Here is a 16,405-nt window from a genome sequence, read left to right on the forward strand (position 1 = left end):
CAGACGTTATGAAGTATAATTCATAAAAGCTCACTAATTAACAAGTCAGTTACGTAATCAGGTTTTCATTAGGAAAAATAAATATTCTAATTAATTCTGTCAGTTGCGATCCTTCGCTCTGTTAGGGTTTCTTCCTTCTGTATTTACTTCATAAAGTATTCAACTTCACTTTTAACAATTAACAGTTTTGTGGAGTTACTTAACACATTTGGGAGATTTGTATTAAATATTTGAAGATATCTCTCTTTTAATAAGATAGATTAAGTCAAATTTAAAAACTCAGGTTAGCTCTGTTCTCTTCTTACTAAATTTTTTTTTTTAGTATAATAAACTTAACCGTTCGTTTAATTCGGTGGTTATTGAAATAGCAGCGTCAAATTATACCTATCTGTTAAAGTTTTTGTTTTGTTATTACTTAGATGGATAGACGAACTCTCGGCCTGCTAGGTGTTAAGTGGTTACTGGAGCGTATAGACACCTACAACGTAAATGCCGCCACCCACCCTGAGACATGAATAATTAGTATGGTATCAGTTTTTACAGTACAACAGCTGTGTACAAGTGTACGTGTAGTAAACAAGACGTGACCATCAACCATTTATTTATTTTCTTTGATTGAAAAACCATTTCAAGCAACCTGCTAGCTGATTATAAAAAAAAAAAATTGTAGGGAAAAAGAATCTTTAATCTATCAATATAATATATAAAAATGAATTGCTGTTCGTTAGTCTCGCTAAAACTCGAGAACGGCTGGACCGATTTGGCTAATTTTGGTCTTGAATTATTTGTGGGAATCCAGAGAAGGTTTAAATGGTAGATAAATATGAAAATGCTCGGAAATAAATAAAAATAACAATTTTGTTTTTCCTTTGATGTCGGACGGATTCCTTTTGTTTGTTTTAAGTTTATTTTATACAAACGTTTAGGTCTTTTATTTATCGATTGAGGCACTACGAAGTTTGCCGGGTCAGCTGGTAGTTAATATATTAAAATATTTTCTTTTAAATAAAACCAATCGTAATCGTCGAACGCGATATATTTATTGTCAGTAGTCGAGGGCGCAGAACAAGGCGACCCCGCGCTTGACCCAGTGCGCCGGCGGCTTCTTGGTGGGCAGCTCCACGGTCAGCACGTAGTTGGTGGAGTGGCCCGTGGTGGACAGCGTGCCGGCGCGCAGCAGCGTCTTGTACACGGGGCAGTCCGCGGAGCCCTGCGCCGCCCGCCGGTGCTGCTCCGGCCGCAGGTACAGCGGCGCCATGTCTGCGGAGCGCGGGGCTACAGCGGCGGCCCGCCCGGCGCTGTAGCCCCCCCCCTCCCCCCCACCTACCTGTGTACAGCTCCTTGGGCCGGCTCTCGTCCAGGCTCATGTCCCCCATGTTCCAGCGAGCGCCCTCCAGGAACAGTCCCCGGATGCAGCAGCCGTCGTCCGGCCTCTTCGGCGGCGCGGCGGCCAGGGGCTGCCCACAGTACCAGTAAACAAAACTCAAATTATATGTATCAACTTGACCTCCCCTGAGCCCACGGGCAATGCTCATTAGTAAATACGTGAACACTCTTGACAATTTATAACTGACTCCCTTCGATGTTATTATAGAAATTTACTGGTGGTTGGACCTCTTGTGAGTCCGCAGGGGTAGGTACCACTGCCCTGCCTATTTCTGCCGTGAAGTACTGATGCGTTTCGGTTTGAAGGGTGGGGCAGCCGTTGTAACTATACTGAGACCTTAGAACTTATATCTCAAGGTGGGTGGCGCATTTGTGTCGTAGATGTCTATGGGCTCCAGTAACCACTTAACACCGGGTGGGCTGTGAGCTTGCCCACCCATCTAAGCAATAAAAAAAAGGGATGTTTTCTCTGGCACTAGCAACGTCTGCGGCGTGCGGTGATCACGCTAATGTCTCGCAACGGTGCAGTAAGTCACCTCGAAGCCGTAGGAGAGCGTGTCGATGGCGACGACGTGCTTCCTGGCGTAGTTCTGCAGCGCGCCCGTGAGGAAGGCCTGCGGGAAGAACAGCCCCGAGATCCAGAACACGGTGGGGATGCCCAGCTCCGCCCACGAGCGCAGGAACTCCACGCGCTGCGCCAGGTCCCGCACCCACGCGCCTGCGGACACGCGCACCCACCACACACTACCACATTTGTATCTGAGAAAAACTTCAATCACGCTAATGATAGTTATGTACACACTACACACTACACACGTTGAATTTATATAACACCCAACCACAACGCTCGGGCCGTCGCGGCGTCGTTTGTCATTGATATGTATTATATATTAGTATTATTACTTTTATATATACTTTTATATATTATATTACTATATTAGTTCTGTTTGCACCCTCTTAGCGGTGGAGTATCGCGGGCTGTGACGTCATGGGGGTGACCCCGGCCGACGGCCCACCTGCTCCCTTACTGAGATCACTCATAGGAATTTAAGCGGAAACAATATTATTTTGACAGAAATTTAAATGTGAAGATTATTTATCTTAAATTATTAATAAAAAAGCGCGTTTTGAATACTCCTGGTGGGACTGGAACCCACAGTCCCCAGCTTAGGAGGCCGATGCCTTATCCATTAGGCCACACGGGAGACCGACGGCGCAACTAAAATACAAATATCTAACTACAAACTCAAGGTGATTATGGTCTAGTCAGGAGGACGTCCGGTCCCCCACTCCGGGGGCGCGGCGGTCTACTAACCGAGCGGCTTGAGCGAGGGGTAGGCGGCGCGCGTCCACCGCGGCGGCACCAGCGCGCGCGCCAGGGCGTCGGCCGCCTCCTCGGCGCCGCGGGACATGGCCGCCAGCCCCTGCAGCGCGCGGCACACCTCCCTGCGCGAGGGGGGGCGGGACTCGCATATTCGTTATTGGATAAACAGAGACCTCCAGCCATCGTCTTCGTCGAACCCGTCACTTGCGACGAAGGGCTCGACAAGTAAATTAATCTTCAGACACAGCCCACTGAGTTTCTCGCCGGATCTTCTCAGTGGATCGCGCTTCCGATCCGGTGGTAGATTCGGCGAAGCACTGTTGTGCTCAGCAACGTCGTCAGGTTTGAACCCCGTGAGCTCATCTACTTGTTAGAGTTACTCTGAAATGGCCTCTCAAGGCCATCAGCTCAGGTAGGAAAAAAGGGGGAGATTGTAGATAATACTTCAAATTGGTTTCAATGTAATGTTAATATCTTAATATATTACATTTTATGTGCATGTGTTATTGGATAAGGTTTTTATACATTTTTACATAAACTTATTGTTAGTGTTTCACGAAAAGCCAAAGTAGGCAGTGCACTCACGTGAGAGAGTCGTCGATGACTTTGAGGAGCCTGTTGTACCTGGTGGCCTCCTGGATCAGCACCGTGTTCAGGGACTCCTTGTACATTACCGGGTACCTGTTGTCGACAAGATACTTCGCAAACCTCTCGGGGACGTGGGGTCCCACGTGAGGGGCACAGATCGTGTCTCCATATCGCACATGGCAACGTATGAGACAATCACGGCGGACCACAAATTAGACCGTGGACAGAGGCGTATCGCCCGTGAGCGTCGCGACTCGGCCCTCAGTTGTCCCGCGAGATGGTGTTATAATGCGTAGAGTTAAAATTATTAGTGATGTCAAAGTTTTAAAGGGTAATTTAATGACATTGTGTCAGCGGCCGTCAACAACACAGTACATGGCGTAGTTTAGGGGAGGTTTCTGTGGCCAAGTGTAGCGTCGCGAGGGGTGTGTGTACTGACGCGGCGTGTATGCGCGGCAGGTCCAGCGGCGGCGGCAGCGCGGCCAGCACGTCCCGCGCCGCGCGCTCCGGGCCCCGCTCCGAGCCCGCGCCCGCCTCGCTCACCCCGCGCGCCTGCAGGCTGCGGAGGTTACCTGAAGCGACCACATTTACTAACCATCACTTTACTGCCCGAATACCGAGTAATACTATTTACGTTAAATTAAATGCTAATTACGACACCTGATGTTATACGTGTGTAATATTTTGTTGATCAAAAAACTTAAAGTGCGTCGGTCTGACTGCAAGAGCTCTCGAACAGACGCACGGTTTAACCCACAAACACAGCCCCCTGAGTTTCTCGCCGGATCTTCTCAGTGGGTTGCGTTTCCAATCCGGTGTTAGATTCAGCGAAGCACTCCTCTTGCTAGGGTTAGCAGTAGCAACGACGTCAGGTTTGAGCTCCGTGAGCTCACCTACTTGTTAAGGTTACGCTGAAATGATCTCTCAAGGCTATCAGCTTAGGTAGGAAAAAAAAGATGCGCGGTTCGAGTGTGTGCTCCGTGACGTCGAGCAGCCGGCTGCTGGTCCGGGCCGTTCGAGGCAGAAAGCAATCTAAGATTATTTACAGAACCACATGTCTTTTTGTCTTCTTTCAGCGGCTAGGACGTCATAGTTTCATAGAGGTCACAAACCTGACATTGCAAAAAATGACAAAGTTTCGTGTCAGCTTGATGCCGGTTTGCCGATAAGCTACATCATTGTAAAGTAAGCCGCGTGCCAAACTTACCGCATTGTCCAAGTGGTTGCCGACAGACTATTCATTAAATAATACATTAGATTTCATATTAAAAGTTCCACAGCGGGGCTCACCGAGACAAGCGTTGGTCTCGGACATGGCGTAGCTAATGTTGGCGTTGGGGTGCAGACCGAACAGCGACGGGTCGTCGTTCAGGGGGAGGGTCTTTATGTAGTTCATGTAGTCTTCTATTGTAGCTGACGACGGCAACTGGACAGGTCAGAGCAGACACTGTCAGCAGCGAAGGTCACGCTCGGCTCAACGATCTACCTCCAGCCACCGAGCGGCTACGGGTGCCCTTGAGCGTGAAGCCTCTATAGCATTAGAATCAAACCTATCCTACCAGTTCAAACATCGCAATGTCTACAGAAGATTTACAACAACAGATCATCCGACTTTTCGTTAGGATCGGCTTTTGGGGCCTACTGAATTATTATTTTCAAGGATTATATCTTGTGCGTCGGTATGTTCGCTACAGCAAACGCGTCTGTATAAACAGTACAGGAAAATCATAATGAATCTTAAAAAAAAGTCACGCACTGAGAACTAGAACAACAGATTCCTTAAAATTGTCCTCAAAAAGCCAATGGCTGGTCATTTACGGACCGCGTGCTAAGCTCACAGGGCCATTGCTTTGTATAGAGTTCCTGAAAATGTATAACATTAAAAACATGTGTGACATTAAAGACCTCAGGTCGGATATCAAATAACAATTAAGTTGAACGTGTTTACAGAAGTGATACGCGGGCCTTCGCCTACCGGTGGAGACCCACAAAGACTACAGTGCGGCGTGTGACCTGCTTGTAGGCCCCGGATTCGTCGAAGATGTATCTGTCGGAGAGCACGGCGGGCGAGTAGTAGTCGGCCAGCAGCGTGAGCAGGCAGCGCCGGTCCCAGTCGTCCGTGACGCGGCCTCCGTAGTTGATGTGGCCCGCCGTGTACGTCAGCATCTGTGGGCCCCGTCGTGTACGTCAGCATCTGTGAGTCTCCGCCGTATACGACAGCACCTGTGTCACCGTCGTGTACGTCAGCATCTATGAGCCCCCACCGTGAACGATAGCATCTGTGTCCCCCTCGTGCACATCAGCATCTGTGAGCCCCCGCCGTGTACGACAGCATCTCTGTCCCCGTCGTGTACTTCAGCATCTGTGCCCCCCGTGCGACGACTACAGTGGCGTATGTAGTTGTTACGTGACCTCCTCAAGGTACGTCGGCGAGCTCATGGTGCAGAGGTAGTAGTGACTGCAGAGACAAGATTGTCCCCTAACTCAACACCGGGTAAAACCTGGTACTATCAGATTCAGCTCTATATTACAATGCACAGGTATGTGTTACGGACGGCACGTACGTTGAGCGGTATCTCAGAGTATTCCCGCAGGAAGATGCTGAGCTGCGAGAGGCAGATGCGGAGGTCCCCGTCTGTGAACTCGTAGGGCACGTTGAAGCCCAGCGGCCCGAACTTGCGCCTCTCCAGCACCACGCCGTGGAACACGCTCAGCGAGAACACCAGCCACTGCGCACCGGCCCCGGGTCAGCGCCGCCGGACCACCACTGTGGTGCCAGGGCTGGGAACGACTTATAACCAGGTGGTCTGAAACTTATCTGCATTTCAACGGTATTTTGAAGTACATCATTTTTCATCCTACTCTCATACATTTATATAAATAAATAAATAGACAAAGACAATTAAGAAGTACCAGGTTTTCGTTGATTCGTTAAGAGATTTCCTTTGTTTTTTTTACTTATGTTTAGTGGCTCGTTAAGAGAAACTTTAGTTTTTGTTTCTGAAGTCGTTATGGCCTAAAGGATCAGACGCCGGGTGCACTCGCATCAAGCGATGCAACAGTGTTGGATAGCAAGCGGGTAGCGATTTTTCTAATGAACAAACAAACACAAAATATTATAATTTGCGTAATTACTGGTGGTAAGACCTCTTGTGAGTCCGCGCGGATAGGTACCACCAAGCAGTAATGCGTTTCGGTTTGAAGGGTGGGGCAGCCGTTGTAACTATACTGAAACCTCAGAACTCATATCTCAAGATGGGTGACGGCATTTATGTTGTAGATGTCTATGGGCTCCGGTAACCACTTAACACCAGGTGGGCTGTGAGCTCGTCACCCATTGAAGCAATAAAAGAATATATAAAAAGTAGCAAAATAAATATCTAAGCTGAATAAAAACTCAATAAGTTTAACAATCAACTCAAAGTCTAAAATTGAATGCTTCTCCTCTAATGATGAAGGATCTTAAACAAACTTGTCCTGCCAGGACCTCAGTAGCTGCCGGCCCCCCACCCTACACTAGCTAGCTCCGGTCAGACCACACAAGCTCCGGAAACTTAGTAAACCTTAAATTGGGGAACTTTAGGTTCATCCGACTCAAAGAAGTCTGCGAAGTCCGGGATCTGGTTCGTGTAAGCCTTCAGCAGGTTCGCTTTCACCCCCCGCGGAGGTTCTATCGTCATCTTGTATCCTGGTCAGTGCAATCAGGAACATTAATGGGTAAGGATCGCTGAGGTGGGCTGGAGCGCGGGGTGGACATAGTGGTCCAGACTCCGGCATTAATTGTAAAGCGGCGGTGTCGTTACTTGGACACGATGGAGACTTCGGTCTCGGATCTCGCGCGTGACGGCGGTGTACTGGGGGCCGTGACGTCGGGACACTCCGTCACGTGCCCCTCCTTAAGTCACGTCGAGTTCGCAGCGCCGGTTCGACTCGGGTAATATTGTCGCAGCTCGCGTAGTTCTTATCCGAACTACAAATTTGGTTGGACCACAGAATTCGACTCCAAATTTTTTTTTATTGCCTATGTAAACAGACGAGCATACGACCTCCTGATGGTGAGAGGTTACCGTCGCCTATGGACTTCAGCAATGCCAGGGGCAGAGCCGAGCCGCTACCTACAAATTCCAATCGAAACATAACACTAATAAATTATAACAAATCCAAATGTCACTATCAATCTTGCTTATCTTACGTCAATACATCTTCGACTTACCATTCTGCAATAACGATACCGGGAAATGCGGCGAGGGTGTGGAGGTGAGCCACAGGCGGAAGTCTTTGTGCACATTCTCAGCCTGGAGTTGTTCCACCAGGAGCTCCAGCGCTGGCATCCACGAGGGCGACAGGTGACAGTTCTGAGGACCAAAGTGCGGTGCGATGGCTCCAGTTTTAGCCACAAAACTATCGAGAGCATGAGGACCGACTAAATGTGGTACATTGAGAGCCGACCTGCAGGAAGACCCAGTTGCCAAAGTCGCAGCCCAGTCTGATCATGTTTTCCGCGATGGGGCCCTGACCCTGGCCCAGGGAGATGCTCTCGAACCGTTTGCCCATCTTCATCTTGTCAGCGAACTGCATCAAATCTAAATATTTTTTATTATTATTTAGTTGGACGAATGAGTTCACGGTCTATCTGGTGTTGAGTGGTTACGGGAGCCCATAGTCATTTACAACGTAAATGCGGCCACTCAACTTAAGACATGAGTTCTAAGGTCGCAACGCATTACTGCTTCACGGCAGAAATACGCAGGCTGGTGGTACCCACCCGCGCGGACTCACAAGAGGTCTTGCCACAAGTAAGAAAACAAACTATAAAACACATACAAAAATGACGTCTAGTCAATCTTTAGAAGTTTTGAGTCGAGTGGGAACTATTAGAGCTACCGCAACGTCCCGTGAAAGATTATTATTTTTTCAAAGCACACTTACAGCTTTTGTTATTACTCGTACGGGTGTTTCAATCGTTTAAACATCTTAGTCTTGTCTCTACTACGACTTATCCAGAGACTAAGACAATTAGCCACAAGTTGAGAAGACGAACTGTTTCTCCACGCTTGCACTCACTTTACTCACCTCTATGTACATCCATGTAACGGAACCTGTCAACGCGACATGTCAACCCAACTTCACGTCTGGTTAACTTGAAGCATTGCCTACGAGTCAAGGACAAAGCAACAATAATTTCTACCGTCACTACATCCCGACCAGGATACCCACGGTAATAAACTGTTATCTTAATATTTTCCGGTTAGCTATTAAAGGATTTTTTATTTATTTAATAACTACATCATTTTATTTGGAATTATTTTTTAATTTAGTAATTAGTGTTTAAAGTCGGCGGCGGCTTGCTGCAGTTCACGCAGGAGCCAAAGCGTACCGGCGGCCGGGTCAGTGCCCGAGGACAGCACCAGCACGAGGGGGGCGCGCGGGGAGGAGTCGGCCAGCAGCGCGGCCAGCCCGGCGCGCCCTCCCCCGCCCCGCGCCTCCACGTACCGCGCCCCCCGGGCCGCCGACACGTATTCCTGCACCATCCGACACGCTGCCGCTCAACTTGCACCAGCACCGCCCCCCAACCCCCCGGCCACCCCACTACGCACTGGTGTTACTTAGGATGGACTCCAGTACTGTGACTAGTGCTGAGTACTGACAGGTGTCCACGCGGCCCCCTCATGAACACCTAGTACTTGCGTGTGACATGTCACTGACCATTGCATTGACCATAAACTACATGATGTTCTCATCACCTGAAGACATTGATCGGCTTGTAAATTCTAGTTACTTTCAAACAATAATCGGATGTGATTAAGCCAACATCAACCTACATAAGTCCACTGCTGGACATACACTTTCTCAAGGCACCCCGCATACTCCTGCGACGTTCATGGGGGCGTCGGATCAGGTTTGAGCTCACCTACTACTTAAGGTTACACTGAAATAGCCTCTCAAGGCTCTCAGCTAGGTAGGAAAAATAAAAACAAAAAAAAAGAGGGCGTTGGTCCTTTTTGTAGGAAGTCCCTCTCCACGCTGCGGCTTCGAAGTCAACAACTTCGTGATGTTTTGAGCTATGTCAGAGAGCATGGTTCTCCAACGAATCTCCTCATTCTTCATTCGACCGAGGCCCCTCTTCATTGCACATCGGATGCCCTGCCCGCAGCCGCTGCGACGTGATATCCCACGCTACCACGTTACTACTTGTGCATCCGCAACGAGCTACCTGCAGACCCGGGATCATTTTGTCGGGCCGGATACACTTCAACACAAGGATCTTCTGGAAGGCGTCCAGCTGTGAGTCCAGTGCCTTCGGGTACGGAAGCCTAAAAACAAACTTAAAGTTCAGGTTTGGCGAGACAAGAGCCGAAACATAATTCTGCAAAATTCTGAGCTCATTAGTACAATAATCTGGGCAGTGGCTCAACCCGTTGCTGGGGTGACAGAATGACTACAAATCTTCACTAAGCTGATATCACCTATCACAATAGGGGGTCCTTCGCTTGGGTACGCCGCGAGGCAGGTATGCGTCTCGATGTCAAGTGTCGGAGTGTCGTTATGGAATACAGCTGATACCCAGCCCTTACGTCTCGAGGCGGGTCAAATGTGATTTCAATGATTTGGATTTGTGTATACTTCCGCTTTTGCAACGGTTGGTACAATTCGTTGATGGAAATGGTTGGGCCTGCCCTGTCTGCTTGAGCGTCGGCATCAGACCTGCCGCAGAACAGACGGGCGGCCAGGTATCCCTGAGGGTGTGGACGCGGCAGCGAACCCTTAGAACAGACCTCGAGCAGCGAACTTCATTAAGCCCTTGCTAGAGCACTCACTTGTGAGGGTTGTATGATTCGTAAAAGGTTCTGAAGAACTTTAAATTTTCGGGGAAAAGTTCCGTGACGAAGGGCTTCATGGTGCTTATCGTCGCCAGCTGCTGGAACTCCGACCACATGCGAGGCGATATCCACTTCGGATCAGGGTTTTCTATATCCTAACGCAGAGGATATGTTCATTTACATTAGGATACTTTGGCGTGACGGAAATTAATGTTGAATATTATAGTATGTTCATTATAAATCTTAATAGAAGTGCATTACGACTGCTTATTGAACCAGATTCGTACACTAACCAAAGAGCAAGATTTCGCCGTGAAGGCGTCTACTAGGTATTGAAGTAATTAGACCAGGGAAACAACGGTTGGCTTACGTCAAGTCCTGTAAGAATTCGGGAATGGCAGTGCGATCCTCTATTAGAATTCTATCTGTGTCATTATTATAGGATACAGTCACAAGAAACAAAGATCTAGACCTGAGGATATACTTCCACCACTGCGCAAGTCCGATGACACTCTGGCCCACAGCGCGAAAGAGAAGGCTGACCTTCTGGTCAAACTCTTCGCCTCGAACTCGACTGTGGACGACGGGGGTGCCACACCACCGAACATCCCCCGGTGTGATAGCTCCCTGCCGGATATCTGCTTCACACAGTGTGCAGTTAGGCGGGAGCTCCGACTCCTGGACGTCCATAAGTCGAGTGGGCCAGACGGCATCCCCGCAGTGGTTCTGAAAACGTGCGCCCCTGAGCTGACACCTGCGCTAACGCGTTTGTATCGCCTCTCTTATTGCGCTAACAGGGTTCCGTCTTCATGGAAGACCGCCCACGTCCACCCTATCCCCAAGAAGGGTGACCGGTCGGACCCGTCGAGCTATAGGCCTATCGCGATAACTTCCTTGCTTTCCAAGGTGATGGAGCGAATAATAAATACACAACTCCTGAAGTATCTTGAGGATCGCCAGCTGATCAGTGACCGACAGTACGGTTTCCGTCACGGTCGCTCAGCTGGCGATCTTCTTGTATACCTTACTCACAGGTGGGCTGAAGCCTTGGAGAGCAAGGGCGAGGCTCTTGCTGTGAGCCTTGATATCGCGAAGGCCTTCGACAGGGTCTGGCATAGGGCACTTCTATCGAAGCTACCATCTTACGGAATCCCCGAGGGACTCTGCAAGTGGATCGCTAGCTTTTTGGATGGGCGGAGCATCACGGTCGTTGTAGACGGTGACTGCTCTGATACCATGACCATTAACGCTGGCGTTCCACAAGGTTCGGTGCTCTCCCCCACGCTTTTCATCCTGTATATCAATGACATGCTGTCTATTGATGGCATGCATTGCTATGCGGATGACAGCACGGGGGATGCGCGATATATCGGCCATCAGAGTCTCTCTCGGAGCGCGGTGCAAGAGAGACGATCAAAACTTGTGTCTGAAGTGGAGAACTCTCTGGGGCGAGTCTCCGAATGGGGTGAATTGAACTTGGTTCAATTCAACCCGATAAAGACACAAGTTTGCGCGTTCACTGCGAAGAAGGACCCCTTTGTCATGGCGCCGCAATTCCAAGGAGTATCCCTGCAACCTTCCGAGAGTATTGGGATACTTGGGGTCGACATTTCGAGCGATGTCCAGTTTCGGAGTCATTTGGAAGGCAAAGCCAAGTTGGCGTCCAAAATGCTGGGAGTCCTCAACAGAGCGAAGCGGTACTTCACGCCTGGACAAAGGCTTTTGCTTTATAAAGCACAAGTCCGGCCTCGCGTGGAGTACTGCTCCCATCTCTGGGCCGGGGCTCCCAAATACCAGCTTCTTCCATTTGACTCCATACAGAGGAGGGCCGTTCGGATTGTCGATAATCCCATTCTCACGGATCGTTTGGAGCCTCTGGGTCTGCGGAGGGACTTCGGTTCCCTCTGTATTTTGTACCGTATGTTCCATGGGGAGTGCTCTGAGGAATTGTTCGAGATGATACCGGCATCTCGTTTTTACCATCGCACCGCCCGCCACCGGAGTAGAGTTCATCCATACTACCTGGAGCCACTGCGGTCATCCACAGTGCGTTTCCAGAGATCTTTTTTGCCACGTACCATCCGGCTATGGAATGAGCTCCCCTCCACGGTGTTTCCTGAGCGCTATGACATGTCCTTCTTCAAACGAGGCTTGTGGAGAGTATTAAGCGGTAGGCAGCGGCTTGGCTCTGCCCCTGGCATTGCTGAAGTCCATGGGCGACGGTAACCACTCACCATCAGGTGGGCCGTATGCTCGTCTGCCTACAAGGGCAATAAAAAAAAAAAAAAAAAAAAAAAAAAAAACCTCTCCCCAAACAAACAGCTCGCACACAACTTACTTCTTGGGATGAAGCACCATTAATCAAGAAGTTGTATTCGTGGGTCCTGATGACGCCTGCGTCGAGCAGGATCCTGGCGGTGAGCAGGAAGGCGAACAGCAGCTTGTGTCGCTCGAACAGGCTGCGGCACACGTTCAGGTACAGCGAGAACGTGAAGTGCTCGATGATCGTCTCCACGCGCTCCAGGATGTCTTCTGCCGAGGGGCGGGTGAGGAACTGGTTATCGGCGGTGTCGGGGCTAACTATGATAACGACCAACTATCGGTCTATACAGATCTATACCCTCAGATATAGCCCACTGAGTTTTTCGCCGGATCTTCTCAGTAGGTCGCGTTTCCGAACCGGTCGTAGATTCTGCGAAGCACGACTCTTGCTAGGGTTCATGTTAGCAACGTCGTCAGATTTGAGCCCCGTGAGCTCACCTACTAGTTAAGGTTACGCTGATATAGCCTCTCAAGGCTCTCAGCTTAGGTTAAAAAAAAACACAGATCTAGTTGGGAATTTATAATTAGGTATTTAAATTGTAATTGGTCCATTGGTAGAGTCCAATCTTGAATAACTGTCAAACTTCTTTTCAAGGATAAAATGTAGGCTGCATCGACTCACCGCTCGGCTCGGTCTCCGCCATGGACTTGAGGAAGAGTCCGGTGAACCAGTCGAGCGAGTACTGGTACATGGGGTCCACGGCGGCCAGCGCGGCCACGCAGAAGAACAGGATCTGTCCGCGCGCCGCCACGCCGGTGTACTCGCCGCGCGTGGCGTCCACCTCCGCTGTGGTGCGCTCCATGTCCGACACCTTCGTCTGCGCCGGGGCCAGCCATGTACACGGGACAGTTGTAGGCACGACTACTCACCAGGACAGTTCGGACTCACCAGGATCTCCGCCGTCTTGATCTTGATGGCCTCGAGCGTGAGGATGAGCTGCAGGTCGTCGACGGGCGCCTGGCAGGAGGCCAGCCCGTGCAGCACGCGCGCGCCCATAGTGGCCAGCTGCGCGAACAGCTGCGCGCGCGACACCACCAGCGCGCCGCGGGTCTCCTCCAGCGCCGGCCGCTCCTGCGCCACCACCACCGACAGCAGCTGCTCCGACAGCCCACTGCGAGGGCACGCCGTGCATGGACTGCTGCTGTCTGTTGGCGGCAACACATGCGGCACACGTGTCCACGTGTCCAGCTCAGGGAGCCGTGTCTATGCCGTTACAAATACACCAACAGCAGACTTTTTTTTATTGTCCTTGTAGGCGGGCGAGCATATGGCCCACCTGATGATGAGTGGTTACCGTCGCCGATGGATTTCATCAATGTCAAGAGCAGAGCCAAGTCGCTGCCTACCGAAACTTACTCAATGTTAGATCTACCCAGAGTGCTTAGACAGACCCCCTCACCTGGGCACCAGGGCGAAGTTCACGACCTGCACCTTGACCGACGTGTCCGGGGAGTACACAGGGTTAGGCAGCTTCGTAGTCATGTACAGGCGGAAGCCAGCCGCGTACGGTATCAGCGACTCGCCCAGCTTCAGCACCAGTTGCCCAGCTTGCCGGAAGTACTGACGCTGTGTGGGGAGGTCGCATTAGTTAGATGAGGGTCCACAGCCCGGCAAGCAGGATGCGCGCCCTCGACCATCAAGGCTTTAGTCTCCGCTGCACACTCTGTACTGTGCTAGTATTGGTTATGAAATGTCACATTTTATTTATAAATTTTTTATTGCTTAGATGGATGGGCGAGCTCACAGCCCACCTGGTGTTAAATGGTTACTGGAACCCAAAGACATCTACAGCGTAAACCGCCACCCATCTTGAGATATAAGTTCCAAGGTCTCAGTATAGTTACAACGGCTACTCCACCCTTCAAACCGAAACGAATTACTGCTTCACGCCAGAAATAGGCGGGGTGGTGGACTCGTGCGGACTCAAAAGAGGTCCTACAACCAGTAATAACCACCAGTAACAGTAATATTCCGGTAGCCTTCAGACAGCCGGTAAGGACCTTGAGGACGGGATCGAGCGCGGGGTCCAGCTCCTGGCCCACGTTCTCCAGCAGCAGCGGCTTCCCGAAGCGCAGCGCGGACTCGAAGCTGCGCAGCAGGTCCGCGTCGTTCGGCTTGCACACTATCAGACCTTCGATTTTTCCCTAAATTCAAAATGAATCTATACCAAGATTGTTAAATTTAATGTAACTCAAAATGATCAAAAATTGAATACCAAAAGATAATACAATATCTAGTTGTTTGTTGTATATGTAGTCGGGAGCGTGTGTGTACCATGGCTCGGATCCAGTTGTTGGCCTGCGTCTGGGGGTCGATGACGAGGGGCCAGCGCCGCGACGCCGCCATCAGCACGGCGGACTCCACCGACAGCGGGTCCCGCGGCAGCCCGTACATCTGCCACGTCCTGCCGACACACGCGCGCTTGTGTCCATCACTACCTCACCCACCCGACGTCAGCGCGGAAGCGGTTCGTGAACTTGAATAAAGTGTTTAGTTCCTCACAAATTCGTAGCTGCGGGAATCCCGGGAAGTGCAAAAGTAGGTCCTCCAGCACAGACATGGCTCCACAGACGCTGGGCCCCGAGGGAACCGTTCACTAAGCTAACTGCTTCAGGTCCTCATACATTACTGTAAGTCATCACTCTACTTCTCTATGTGCTACCAGCACGGCGACCGCCGGCGCTAACCTGATCTGCACCGGGTCCCCCAGGATGGAGAGGGGCGTGGCTCCGGGGGTGTGGGGCAGGGACACTTCCTAAACATCAATTGAAGATTTATGTAAGTCAGACTGACTCGATGGATACCACACATCGGACAAACATTCGTGTGATAAACGATTTTATTTGCTTGTCTATGTGTTTAATATCTATTTATATTTACGTTTAAAGCTACATATGTAAATAGGCCTCTATTTCCCAAAGTACAGAAAACCTTAGTTCGAGGACGGATGACCACGGGTTTGGTAAAAGAAAATAAGTTATATAGTAGCGGTTAATTATAAGTGAGCTCACCGCCATGTGCTGGGTCCACTTCAGCAGCAGGTCCTTCCGAAACTCCTCAGTGAAGGGTGTGATGTACGCCACGGCACCTGGTGCACTTATCCTATGTATTAATGTTCACGGTATTTATTGGACAGATGCCAATTTTTGTCAGCTGTAGGAGTTGCACGAGGTATATCATATAGGAACACGTGACATCCGCCCCGCCCGCGTGCCCCTCCCCCGGACGCGTGCGTCGTGGGACGTCACCACTAGTAACCACAAACACCACCCGGAGGCGCAGTTCATAACATTCGACAAGAATATTCAGTGCTGATATTCTCGGTAACTTGACTAATATCAGTAGGGGAGTTCCTCACAGGCGCTGAGCAGGATGTCCCCGATGAGGTTCACGATGGCCACGTCCAGCTCCTTGATGGTGCGGGTCCAGCGCACTCGCTCGCTGGACAGGCCGTTTAACAATCTGCAAAACACATGTTCAGTGAACAGACGCCTTTACAATAACTAGTGGTCCCGCAGTACTCGAAATTCGACTATAATTAAGTCGCTGGACGTAACTCCTCGGGATCCTCCAAAAAGTCCACTGAAGAAGTCTCAGTAAATAGGATAATAGGAGTAACGGTAGGACTTCTTGTGAGTCCGCACGGGTAGGTACCATTACCCTGCCTATATCTGCCGTGAAGCAGTAATGCGTTTCAGTTTGAAGGATGAGGCAGCCGTTGTAACTATACTGAGACCTTAGAACTCATATCTCAAGGTGGATGGCGGCATTTACGTTGTCGATGTCTATGGGCTCCAGTAACCACTTAACACCAGGTGGGCTGTGAGCTCGTCCACCCATCTAAGCAATAAAGAAAAAAGAAAAAAAAAACAACTGAATGAGATTATATCTCATCCCATATCATCTCACCTCATTACACTTAATTTTATGCCAATTGATTAATGTTTCAAATTAATCAACTTC

The 16,405-nt window shown here is 50.1% G+C and overlaps 1 protein-coding gene across 5 annotated transcripts in view; it reads right to left on the reverse strand.

Moving 5' to 3' along the window:
- Window positions 1-1,018: 1,018 nt before the first annotated feature.
- The window catches only part of LOC110385420 (dynein axonemal heavy chain 1), a 56,666-nt gene continuing 41,279 nt past the window's right edge, over window positions 1,019-16,405 (reverse strand). For 2 of the 5 annotated variants that reach the window (XM_038015384.2, XM_038015383.2), the window contains 24 exons: window positions 15,801-15,904; window positions 15,454-15,530; window positions 15,130-15,197; window positions 14,717-14,846; window positions 14,443-14,586; window positions 13,842-14,008; window positions 13,331-13,553; window positions 13,064-13,259; window positions 12,458-12,651; window positions 10,117-10,274; window positions 9,513-9,612; window positions 8,676-8,820; window positions 7,748-7,881; window positions 7,512-7,653; window positions 6,862-6,986; window positions 5,863-6,027; window positions 5,312-5,464; window positions 4,589-4,724; window positions 3,738-3,870; window positions 3,296-3,391; window positions 2,702-2,832; window positions 1,923-2,104; window positions 1,328-1,457; window positions 1,019-1,260 (listed from right to left, as the gene is read on the reverse strand). In XM_038015384.2, coding sequence (XP_037871312.1) covers window positions 1,046-1,260; window positions 1,328-1,457; window positions 1,923-2,104; window positions 2,702-2,832; window positions 3,296-3,391; window positions 3,738-3,870; window positions 4,589-4,724; window positions 5,312-5,464; window positions 5,863-6,027; window positions 6,862-6,986; window positions 7,512-7,653; window positions 7,748-7,881; window positions 8,676-8,820; window positions 9,513-9,612; window positions 10,117-10,274; window positions 12,458-12,651; window positions 13,064-13,259; window positions 13,331-13,553; window positions 13,842-14,008; window positions 14,443-14,586; window positions 14,717-14,846; window positions 15,130-15,197; window positions 15,454-15,530; window positions 15,801-15,904 — 3,448 coding nt within the window. In that variant the 3' untranslated portion in view covers window positions 1,019-1,045. Of the gene's footprint in view, window positions 1,261-1,327; window positions 1,458-1,922; window positions 2,105-2,701; window positions 2,833-3,295; window positions 3,392-3,737; window positions 3,871-4,588; window positions 4,725-5,311; window positions 5,465-5,862; window positions 6,028-6,861; window positions 6,987-7,511; window positions 7,654-7,747; window positions 7,882-8,675; window positions 8,821-9,505; window positions 9,613-10,116; window positions 10,275-12,457; window positions 12,652-13,063; window positions 13,260-13,330; window positions 13,588-13,841; window positions 14,009-14,442; window positions 14,587-14,716; window positions 14,847-15,129; window positions 15,198-15,453; window positions 15,531-15,800; window positions 15,905-16,405 lie in introns of those variants that run through there. The other 3 variants (XM_038015385.2, XM_038015387.2, XM_038015386.2) reach the window with 3 other exon arrangements.

This window comes from Bombyx mori, chromosome 14, assembly GCF_030269925.1.
Source record: "Bombyx mori chromosome 14, ASM3026992v2".
Lineage (NCBI taxonomy): Eukaryota > Metazoa > Arthropoda > Insecta > Lepidoptera > Bombycidae > Bombyx > Bombyx mori.